Source organism: Vigna angularis, chromosome 6 (assembly GCF_016808095.1).
Source record: "Vigna angularis cultivar LongXiaoDou No.4 chromosome 6, ASM1680809v1, whole genome shotgun sequence".
In the NCBI taxonomy this organism is placed as follows: Eukaryota; Viridiplantae; Streptophyta; class Magnoliopsida; order Fabales; family Fabaceae; genus Vigna; species Vigna angularis.
Window position 1 is genome coordinate 37,415,828 of NC_068975.1, and position 11,723 is coordinate 37,427,550.

Sequence of the window (11,723 nt, forward strand, 5' to 3'; positions counted from 1 at the left end):
ATGTGTCCCTTCCACTGGAAGCCTGCCAGGAGTCGCTCCTTGTCAGTGCCCCTGCACCATGCCTCTTGCACCGGCGATCACTCCCCGCCCTCGTCAGTGCCCGGGTGTCACAACAACCAATGTGGTAGCGTTTGATTGGTCAGTTTCAACTATACAAACCATTAAAATAATGACACATCGTCTGTTGTCAAAAAATTGTTAAAAAGAGTTGTTAAAATATCATAGTTCTCTTTTAACTCTGCTATTAAAAACCTCAATTTCCAAATCCTATTATGGTTAGGCAATATGTACAATCATAAAGAATACAATCGAGTTAATATACACATAAATTATCAATCATTCTCACAATTCATAACAGGATAATATATTTGACAATATTTTTTTGATAACATTTTAACATTATTTACATATTATTGTGATTGGTCCAAAATTACTTTACTAACAATGATAATAATCATAAACAATAATATAAACCAATCACATTATGTCAAGAGATTTAAATTGTTTTTAAAAAGATGTTGTTAAAGTATCATTCGTATGCATGCAGCCTTACATTAAGACTTACGAAAAACCTTACTTATTCTGCAAGTCCAATAATGAAACTGCAGAGTTCTGAAATGACGACGTAGATGATTAAGGTTGCGGTTGGTAACGATCCAGGATCTGTCTTAGAAGAACGACTCCAAGTCCTATCTCACTGCTGGGTATGAAGCCGTTGACGTTATCCAACAATATATCCTCTTCCGGGGACCTCTCCTTTGGCTGCTTTTCACTTCTATACAAACTCAGAAGCTGCTTCCGAAACTCCTCCAATGGTGTCATCTCCCTGTAAACCACCTTTGACCGTTTCCTTGTAGGGACGTTGTTCCCAAAATCTGAATTTCTCACACCCAATGAATTACTTAATATAGTTGTAGCTTACTAATATGCATATATATATATATATATATATATATATATATATATATATAATAGAAATGAGATGAAAAGAGATAGATATACCTTGTTCTGATATAAAATGGAAATCTGGGTTTGACTCATTGCTGTTTCCATGCTCTGAAACCTCAACACTGAGATGATTTTCACCATAGTTCTTGTAATGTTTGGGGAGATAATTGTCAAGGTGCCCTTTCAACTTGTATCGTGATCCACAAGCGTTACACAGCACAGGTTTCTCAGCTGGTCCGTTACGCCAAAGTGGTGTAGCTTTTCAAATTATATATGTATTATGTACTTTGTAAGTAATATATACATAAGTTAAATAAAGGTGATTTAAGTAAATACAGTACATATAAATTTATTTTAATGAAATTTTAAAATATATATTTTAAGAGAATAAATGAATGAAAGTTATTCAGAGAAAAAGAAAGAAAGTTTCGTATATAAAACTTAAAACAATTCAACCAGATATTAAAAAAAAAAATCAAAGGAGAGAAAGTTTTTAAATCATTCATAATTTTAAAATATATAAAACATGGCAGTAAAAATTAATCGTATATGTATGTAATAATTAGGTAATTAAGAACTGAGAGTGTTAATAAATATCATTAACAAGTTTAGGTGATAAGTTTGAGGTGTGATTATATATATAATGTTTCTCTGTTTTAAATTAAAATATAGTAAATCATTGGACGTTAGTTGTAAGTTACAACTTGTGTTTAATTTAGTCAAGTCAAAGTGATGGACATAATTTATATTTTAAAAAAACATATTTAACTTATTTACCAAAAAAAAAAAAGAAAACCAGATGCAGTTAATATTTTCTTTTAAGTTATAATAACTTATAATGAACAATTAATTATGTTATTTATGAATGGAAGAGTATCATTAATAATTTTTTATCAAACTTTTACATTAAAATACTAATATTTCTGAAATTGATGCTCTTGTTTCTAAGTTTTTTCTTATATATATATATTTTGTTTAAAAATATCTTTTTTACTGATATTTAATCAACAATGCATAAACACATCTTTCTTCTATTGTTGTATAACTCTGTTGAAATAATAACAACATACGATAAGCACATAAGAAGATGACTTACTGTTAATCCTGCAATGCGAACATGGACCTTTCTTCACCATGACTGACCCAGAGCTTTTCTTTCTCAACTAAAACAACACAGAAAATAACTCAGTGTTCTTCACCATTCAAAATAATTAGTAAAAATATACATAAAACAGAATTTTAACCGAACTGTTCAGTATTTATATTCAATTGAAATTCGAATATTAAATCTCGGATGGAGAAAACAACACTTAAATTCATATTTATAATTACATGAATATGTAAATTTTCAAAACATTACAAGGCTTCTTCTCCAATCTACCAACACAACCTCATTTTCGCTTTATTCTCTAAACAGAGAAGAATATAGGAAGGGAACATAAGTATCTCAGAACAAAAATGATAAATAAGTGAAAGTAGAATAAAAATGATAATATAGAAAATAAAAAATTTAAGTAGGAAGAATGTATTATAATTGATTATTATATATGCTCAATACATAAAAGTAACGCAAAGTTTTATCATTAATTACATTTACAAGAATATTCAATTATGTGTTTTTAACGGTGACAAGTTTTTCGTACTTTTGACACGTCATAGCAAAAGTTTGCAAAAGTCTGTCTCACATGAATTCCATTTATTCTTTATCTTTCATTTCCTGTTGTATATTAAGTAATTGATTTTTTCATCCGTAGTCAGTCAAATAATTCATTAATATAAGTAGGGAAGGATGGTAAAAGTAACGTAACTGTGAGAATTTGATGATAAAATTAAAGGAAGTTAGTATTTCTGGATATTTATTACATGTGATGGTGAGTCTAAATATAATATAATGGAGATATTAAAATGTGTTAGTGTTGGTATATGATAAATAATGCTTAATACCACTCTTGTATAAAACAATAATAAGTATTATTAAAAAAATATCACAATTGTAACAACTCAAAAATTCACAAGAATTTTTTTTTTACATAACTTCTATTTTTATTTTTAAATGTTTTATAATACATTGATTAGAATGGTCAAAATAAATCAATTAATCCAGCACGACCGAATTCATTTGGTCACTTTATAAATTAATTTAACTTAGTTTACTTCTTAACGAGTAAAAAATTAAAATCTAATTTAAATTGATAGGTTAAATGAATTAGTTTACTTAATTATAATTTTTTTAAAAGTTTTTTTAATTAAAATATAAATAAAGTTCAATTCAAATATAATTCAATATTAAATTTTAAATATAATATAAAATCACAAAAATACAATAAATTCAGATACATTTTAAAATAAAAGAATATTTAGTATTTTTTATTTTTTTTAATATAATTTGATATAGAATTTATTAGTGGGTTGATAAATTAATCTTAATCAGATTCAGTCTAAGTGAATAGGATTTATTTTTGAACCGTGTCAAAATTTATAAATTTTGATTAATTCAACCAAACATAAATATATGATGAACTAGATCCGTAAATTTTAATTTATTTTGATAGTTTTAATATTAATTTAAAAATTTTATTTTAAGAAAATTTATTTTAAAAAAATTACTTTTCATTGAATTTGTCCAGTTTGTGGTTGGATCTCGTTGGGTACAAAGCCAATTGAAAGTAACGAAATAAAATCACTTCGAAGGAAGATATGGAAAATCAAGCTTTTATTTCATACTTTCTAGAACTTCTGCATCTATCATTTTCCGTTGCATATTTACACAATTGAAATCAATTTATATGTATCTAACACTGTGATTCCTAATTTACCTATTTCAATATCGAATGGGCCAAAGCTTAATCTCATAAGGAATCGATTTGATACAGAATGCAAGTTAATATCATTTAGACCCTTTTAACTTGTGGAAACCATGATCACATTCTGTGGTATTATACATAATTTAACTACACCAAAAAGTGTCATTGAAAAATATATCCTATTAATTTCTTCTTTCTTCCAGTCTTTCTAACAGCCTCTAAGTTATACTAATTTTAATATATTTTAAAAAATCATGTGCTGCGATTCCATGTGCGAAACACTTAGAACCTTCGTTCCCGCAGCCCTTAATATTCAAAAGTTTTCCCTAATAACTCGTTAATATAGTCACCAGTTTCAATGCAAATGGCGCCATGGTTCCTGGTACTTTCCAAAGCAACACTTTCTCTGCTCTTGCATTTGCCTCGCAACTACTGAATTCAACTAATTTCTCTGTCTCTCTCTGTCTATATGTGAGTGTGTTTGCGCCCAAATTGAGCACACACGTTCTTTCACTTTTTAAATGGACAGTGCAATTAGAAGAATTGACGCGGCGATTAAGAGTAGCAGTGATTCAATTTTGGGAAAAGGAGAATACCGCGTCCGTGGATTTGATTCTGCGGTGGACAGTGCCGTAAGGAGTAGGACGGCGTCGAATTCGGAAATATTTTCTGTCCATGGATTCGGTTGGACAGTGAAGAATGCCATCCAGAGTACCACTGCACCAGATTTCCAAACACACGACAGTGTTCGTAGTTTTGGTTGCGCGGTGGAGAATGCAATAAGGAGTGGGGCTGGGCCAAATCCCCATCCTCTGCACAGTTTCGCTTCGGCGGTGGATAAAGCCATTTGCAGCAGAGTTGTTGCCGAAGCCGAAGTTGAAGGTGAAGCCGAAGTTGAAGGTGACACCGAAGAGTCGCCCAACAGAGAGGGCTTCGCGGGATCATGGCAGAAGAGCTGCATGTTAGGGAAAGGCTCCTTCGGCACAGTCTACGAAGCCGTCAATGAGTCTCTTTTTCCTCACTTGCTTACCAATTATTTTTCTTTTATAAGTTTAACACAAATTTAAAATCGTCGTTTATCAACATTATATCACAAAATATCTATAAATCGATTTATGACTAAAATAATAATAAAAAGAGCTTTTTCCGTTTTGGGAAAAGGTAATTGTAAAAAGGTAAAAATAAGATAGAAAAATATTATTTTTTCTAGTTTTACCTTTTTAAAATAATTTTGTTAAAAGAGTGTTTTTATTTTATAATTTTTTTAATAAATTAAATTAATTTATGAAAATGTATTCTAGTTTTCCTTTCTGAGTTTTGTCAGATAGATCATAGTAGCATTTTTTGTAGTGTTTTTTAAATTCTTATAATTTATTTTGTTTGTTTAGTATTGACATGATTGATAAAATAAAGAATTTTATTTAAGAGAATAAAATAGTATTCTAAACTTAGACAATTTAATTATTTTTACTAGCATATTTAAGGTGATTGCATTTATGAACTTGTAATCCTAATGACCCATAGTATGGTTGACATTTAATATCCTCACCCTCTAACAAAAGTTTTTCTCACTCAATACATGTATATATATATATATATATATATATATATATATATATATATATATATATATATATATATAACACACACACACATCATGTGCATGTCTAGAATGTAGAATCAGAATATCCAAAGAATGTGTGTACTACTTAGATAAAATATATCTGGCACATATACTCAACTGAAAATTTGTTTATCGGCTCAGTGGAACCTTACTGTAACATAGAAGCACTTACCAAGTTGATATTAGTTATCTCTGATTTTGAGTATTTTATAGTTATGGAATTCTTCTTCACCCGTAATTGATAAGACTTTACAAATGAGTCAAAATATTTTTATATGAAAGTTGCACATAGACGATTTAGTTAGTCATCTATTTCCTTCTGTTTTTATTTTCAATGATAACACATACATTTTCTTTTCATATACAGGGATGGATACTTTTTTGCCGTAAAGGAGGCGTCCTTATTGGATCATACAAGCGAGGGCAGACAGAGCATTTTCCAACTTCGGCAGGTGAGAGGAGTTGGTCTTCCCATCAAACGTCGTAACATACTTTTTATTTTTTCATCAACCTATCAGCATATTATGAATTTTTTTTTTCCATCTTATACAGAAGCATTTGATTATATATGAATATTTTCTGTCTTCCATTCAGGAAAGATCTCTTTTGAGTCAGTTCCAGCATGACAACATAATTCAATATCTAGGCACAGACAAGGTATGTTGCTTTCTAGGTGGCAAGTCTATTATAATTCATGTGTTGGGCATATTTAAAAGTGGGGAAGTTAGGCTTGTTTAGTGCGTTTTTATCCAAACATGCATTCATACTTATGATTTGACCATCTCTCTTTGCTCCTCTGAATATGATTATGATATTTGGGAAATAATTGTTACATTTTTAGGATTGAATAATGTAAATAATCATTATGTACATTTACCAAGCATTTATTTGGCTGAAATTTTTTGGTTCATTAAGCCTCTTGAACTTTGACGCAAATGTAATATATGCTAATTGTTATTTACAAAGATGAATAGTCACGGGTGTCAAATGATATAGCTTTATTTTATAAGAAGAAAAAGGAGGGAATCAGATGCCATGGAGAGGGGTTAAAGTATTTTTCTGTTTATCAATGCACTGTGCAAGTTCATCAAATGTTTTTGTTTTGATATCTTTGAAGTTGTATGAGTCTGATTGTGTTTAAAACTGCAAATGCCCATTAAAGTTTCCCCATGGTGTTTTTTCTGTTAAATTGCTAAGTTTTTTTCTTCTTACCAAGTTCTTCACCCTTAGCAGTTTGACAGAGTTAATACAATTCCCGTAATAATGTCATGTTTCAATGATGTAATAATTCGTCCATTAGACTATATATATGAATTCCTTCTGAAATAAAAGGATGATTAGTTGGCTGTTTGATGCACGAGTACTTGTACTTTCTTCTGTACATGACTTGCCTGTGTGTCATTGTTTGGGTGGTGATCCTGAACTATGTTTTGGCTGATTATATTAGGAATAGTTGCATTTCAACTTTTTTCTCTTCTCTTTATTGTTATTGGTATTCACATTCCATTATTTCTCAGGATAATGATAAACAGTATATCTTCCTCGAGATTGGAACAAATGGATCATTGGCAGTTCTCTATCAAAAGTATCAATTAATGGACTCTCAAGTTTCTGCATATACAAGGCAAATTTTAAGCGGCTTGAAGTATCTTCATGATCGTAATGTGGTTCACAGGTAACGCGAGTGAGGTTTATATCTTGAGTAAAAACTGCCCGCTTGGAAACATAAGTGCATTTTGGATTTTAATTTTTTCTTGTGTATCATGAAGATTCTATTGATATATCCTCTCTAAAAGAGTATGTAAATCACACAATCAAAGTTTGGTGCAATGGTAGGAAATAGACCTGAACTTGCTACATTCTAATTTTTATTTCATCTAAAATTACTAGGGACATCAAGTGTGCCAATATATTGGTTGATGCAACCGGGTCCATCAAGCTTGCAGATTTTGGTTTGGCAAAGGTACCTTAAGCAAAACCCACTGTACAAAGTCAGCATCTTTGCATAGCAAATTCCAGATGCTAACTGCTTGCAATTGTGTTGTTGGTTCTTTTTGTTTTGTAGATTACCAAGTTAAATGATGTTAAATCAATTGGAGGCTCCCTGAACTGGATGGCCCCTGAGGTTTGTCTCTCTGCCACTGTCGTATATGTTTGACAATCACCATTTTCAATCATCTGTAGTTTCGTAATGTGCTAGAATGAGGTTGAATTGTTCGATCATAGGTTGTTAACTTGAGGAGTTGCGGATATGGGCTAGCAGCAGATATATGGAGCTTAGGATGCACAGTATTAGAGATGTTGACACGACAACCTCCTTACTACCATTTGGAAGAAGTATGTCTGATATTTTAAGATTCATCTTTTTCTTCATCCTCTATAAAAACTAAAAAATGGTGCTAATTAATCCTTTTGATTTGTTACAACAGATGCAAGTGATATTTCAAATCGGCGGTGGTAAACCTCCACCTGTTCCGGCGTCGCTGTCAACAAATGCCCGAGATTTCATTCTTGAATGCTTACAAGCTGACCCGAACAAACGCCCAACTGTTTCTCAACTATTGGACCATCCATTTGTAAACCTTTGCACCACTGTTAAATATGGAGACCATAATGAAGATGTATTCTTAAGTTCAGAAGTGGAAAAATCATTATTACGCATTATAGGACATCATAATAGGTCTGCGCATATTATGACGTAGCAGAAAACTATGTAATAATATGTTCAGTGTATTATTATGACGCATTTTTTGTCACCTATCATAATAGATCAAGTGTATTATGACAGATTTTCACTTATCAGTCATAATATGACGAATTTATTATGATATACCTGGATTTACCTATCATAATATATAGCATTTTATGATGTAAATCTTTTTCACGAATCATAATATGTCGAATATATTATGACAAGTAATTGTTTACCTATCATGATATATACGTTTCAAAAATAAGCTTTTATTACATACATTGTTCACCTATCATAAAAACTTGTTTTGTGAAAAAAAAATCATTATTACATTTGACATATCTAATCAATTTACAAATAATTTCCTGTATTATTATCTCATGAATCAATTTTTAATCAATATAACATAAAATGAACATATTCAAAACTAACATAATGAAATTCATTTCAAACATTAAATTGTCTAATAATATTTAATACATAATTTGTACATCAAACCAAATATAACATTAACCTACACTACATTGTACTTAAGTTTCTACACTTTACTAACACTTAAAATAATAGAAGCTCACTTGGTTCTTATGTCTTCAATGTCTGAAACTTCCATTGAAGATGAATCATTCAAAATCTACAAATAAAATAATGGAGTTAAAACAATATTGTAATGAGAAGCATGCATCGATCTACCATTCTAAACGCAATAATTTAATTTTCTAAAATGAGTTCTAATGCATGGAAATGAGATATGAATGCATGAAATGTGTCAAACAAATGATATTAAACCTATTTAAAACTTTAAAACTAGCTAAACTTACCAGCAAGTGAAAGTTCATTAACTTTTCAGCAAAAGTGCAATTTTGGTTTGATATGCAAGAATGAATTATATCCAATGCAAATGTCTAGAACCTATTTGAATCAATAGAAATATACGTGAAAAGTATGTAGAGACATTGAACAACATGAAATGCATGAATCCACACTTTAAACCAGATTTGGCAGCACCTAAAACCAGAAGAAGGATAATATGTAGATAACATTTACAAGTATAAACACAACCTTTCAAGTTAAATTCCCACTCTGATGGAATTCAACTAAGTTGAACAACTAGATATTTAAGTAGGAAGAATGTATTATAATTGATTATTATATATGCTCAGAACATAAAAGTAACGCAAAGTTTTATCATTAATTACATTTACAAGAATATTCAATTATGTGTTTTTAACGGTGACAAGTTTTTCGTACTTTTGATACGTCATAGCAAAAGTTTGCAAAAGTCTGTCTCACATGAATTCCATTTATTCTTTATCTTTCATTTCCGGTTGTATATTAAGTAATTGATTTTTTCATCCGTAGTGAGTCAAATGATTCATTATTATAAGTAGGGAAGATGGTAAAAGTAAGGTAACTGTGAGAATTTGATGATAAAATTAAAGGAAGTTAGTACTTCTGGATATTTATTACATGTGATGGTGAGTCTAAATATAATATAATGGAGATATTAAAATGTGTGAGTGTTGGTATATGATAAATAATGCTTAATACCACTCTTCTATAAAACAATAATAAGTATTATTAAAAAAATATCACAATTGTAACAACTCAAAAATTCACAAGAATTTTTTTTTACATAACTTCTGTAACATCCCAATTATTATAGCATTAAATTATAATAGAGTTCTTACATCATTGATACAATAGAACAGTTGATAGGAAGAGGAATAATAATTTTCCTCATTATTATACAAACCCTCACTCATATTCAAACGAAAATACAGTTCACACTTAAAACATAGACTAAAATTATAAGGCTCTTTCTTATAACTAAGCTTCCGTCGATCCTCCATCTAAAGCTTGCTCCACCGGCATAACAGCAACTTCTGCTCCCATCCACCGGATGATCATCGCCAGACAAAATACATAACACAAAATAGCAACCACACAACAGACAAAGCAAGGGTGAGCTAATGCAACATAAAATATTATGGTAAATTACATAAATAACTAATTTTCCAACTTACAAGTTAAATTACTCAATAATACAATAAACATACCATACTCATCGTAAATTCACTCATCCAGATAATCGTATGAATATTGAACTCTTAGCTAGTTCTATACTTACAGTGGTACTTTACTCAGCTACATCTCATCCTACTCTGTCCCCCAAACTTGATCTTCGGATATGGATGCACTTATTCGCTAGCTCAGTTATTCTATCCTACTCTGTCCCCCAAACTGGATCTTCGGATATGAATAAAACCACTGAAGCTACATCCTTCCTACTCTGTCCACCCCACTGTAGATCTTCGGTAAGGATTTCCCACTCTCCACCACATAGCTTTCTCTCTAAGTGAGATCGAGACTATTGAGAGCATAAGAATGAACCCCTAAGTCGGAGTTCCTATATTCATACGTACAGTACTTGACACAAAATCAACAAGGAGTTCCTCCTTGGAACTCTATTCTACACTTTCCATTCATAAATACACGTGTTACCATATTATCATCTTTAGTCATATCTTAAGAAAATAACTCTTACATACTCAGACATTTCACAACCTCACAGAAACATCACTTATTAACACATAACTCTTTATGGTCTATTAATTCGAACCCTTAAGTAGTTCAAACAGCTTAGATACCTTCACTAATAGCTCCAGAAGGGTCAAAAACCCCCATATCGACCTAAAGAACGTCCAAAACGGACATCCAGAACTCCCAAAACGTCAAAAACATTAAAACACTAAATTTGTTACGCATAACTCGCTCCAGCGAGTTGACTCATTCACTCAATCGAATTTACTATTCCAAAATCACGAAAATTCACTTCCCGGACTATAACGACTATTCCTTTCATCATACAGACTTTCTAGACATCCAAAAACTTATCTCCTATCAACAACACATATTCATCCAAATCTTATAAACATCTAAACTAAACATATAGTTAAAAGGCAGCGGATAATTAATACAATCCAAAATTTCCGATCAAAAACCTAGTCTCCTTTTAAATCCATAAACAGATCCAAAATCTTCGAACTATACGTATACAAAAAAAAAAAAACTTCCACCGATTCAAAATACTTAATACGAACAAGATCTCTTCAAAATTATCAAAACAGAAGCATATCCCAATTCCCAACCGTACATCAATTCAAAAGATACAACAGAAGCAGAATTTCATTCTAAAATCATAAAGGGAATCAAAATCCTAAACATATACCAAATTTAGATCATACAGAAACAAAAAGACTCAAGGTTAGCTCCCCTTACGGTTTTCTCCTTAGCTAGCCTTTCGAAAACACTTTGCGAACGTTCCCCCGACTCAAATCACAGCTCTAAAGTCCCTCTGCTCCAAAACCTTCGTACTCTAGCCTTTGGTTCAACTTAGGAACTTCTCTCAGCCCCAAAACACTCTTAAATAACCATAAAAACGTGTTTAAATAGTAAAAACGCGTTTAAATAGTAAAAACGCGTTTACCCAGTCAAAAACGCGTTCAAAACGCGTCAAAAACGTGTTCACTCACTGGGACAACTTTGTCAGTCCGGTTAAACCCCTTCCCGATGTCGGAATTACGCGTATGAGTACTCAAATCGAAGCTATTCGAATCTACTTTCTAATGGAAGAAGAATCAACTCAATATCTAAT

At 31.1% G+C, this 11,723-nt stretch overlaps 2 protein-coding genes and 1 long non-coding RNA gene across 3 annotated transcripts; 1 reads left to right on the forward strand and 2 right to left on the reverse strand.

Moving 5' to 3' along the window:
• Positions 1-633: 633 nt before the first annotated feature.
• Positions 634-2,084, reverse strand: LOC108341731 (GATA transcription factor 26). Its single transcript, XM_017579375.1, has 3 exons — positions 2,045-2,084; positions 1,003-1,179; positions 634-875 (listed from the first exon to the last, which is right to left on the reverse strand). The coding sequence occupies exons 1-3, from the start codon at positions 2,082-2,084 to the stop codon at positions 634-636; spliced, it is 459 nt and encodes a 152-aa protein (XP_017434864.1).
• A 1,963-nt stretch (positions 2,085-4,047) lies between these two features.
• LOC108341732 (mitogen-activated protein kinase kinase kinase 1) lies at positions 4,048-8,108 on the forward strand. Its single transcript, XM_017579376.2, has 8 exons — positions 4,048-4,758; positions 5,744-5,828; positions 5,971-6,033; positions 6,894-7,051; positions 7,267-7,339; positions 7,442-7,501; positions 7,603-7,713; positions 7,806-8,108. The coding sequence occupies exons 1-8, from the start codon at positions 4,274-4,276 to the stop codon at positions 8,076-8,078; spliced, it is 1,308 nt and encodes a 435-aa protein (XP_017434865.1). The 5' UTR covers positions 4,048-4,273; the 3' UTR covers positions 8,079-8,108.
• A 1,614-nt stretch (positions 8,109-9,722) lies between these two features.
• Positions 9,723-11,458, reverse strand: LOC128197417 (uncharacterized). The gene is made up of 2 exons (XR_008249949.1): positions 11,348-11,458; positions 9,723-9,951 (listed from the first exon to the last, which is right to left on the reverse strand). It is a non-coding gene; the product is annotated as an uncharacterized LOC128197417 (long non-coding RNA).
• Between the last annotated feature and the right edge of the window lie 265 nt (positions 11,459-11,723).

What these genes read in the sequence shown, in the direction of transcription:
- LOC108341731 (XM_017579375.1), bottom strand. Translation starts at nt 2,084, where the DNA reads ATGGTGAAGAAAGGTCCATGTTCGCATTGCAGGATTAACA. An exon ending in TTCGCATTGCAGGATTAACA is followed by an intron (nt 1,180 to 2,044) that starts GTAAGTCATCTT and finishes GTAACGGACCAG; the next exon opens with CTGAGAAACCTGTGCTGTGT. An exon ending in CCATTTTATATCAGAACAAG is followed by an intron (nt 876 to 1,002) that starts GTATATCTATCT and finishes TGAGAAATTCAG; the next exon opens with ATTTTGGGAACAACGTCCCT.
- LOC108341732 (XM_017579376.2), top strand. Translation starts at nt 4,274, where the DNA reads ATGGACAGTGCAATTAGAAGAATTGACGCGGCGATTAAGAGTAGCAGT. An exon ending in GATCGTAATGTGGTTCACAG is followed by an intron (nt 7,052 to 7,266) that starts GTAACGCGAGTG and finishes TAAAATTACTAG; the next exon opens with GGACATCAAGTGTGCCAATA. An exon ending in TGAACTGGATGGCCCCTGAG is followed by an intron (nt 7,502 to 7,602) that starts GTTTGTCTCTCT and finishes GTTCGATCATAG; the next exon opens with GTTGTTAACTTGAGGAGTTG.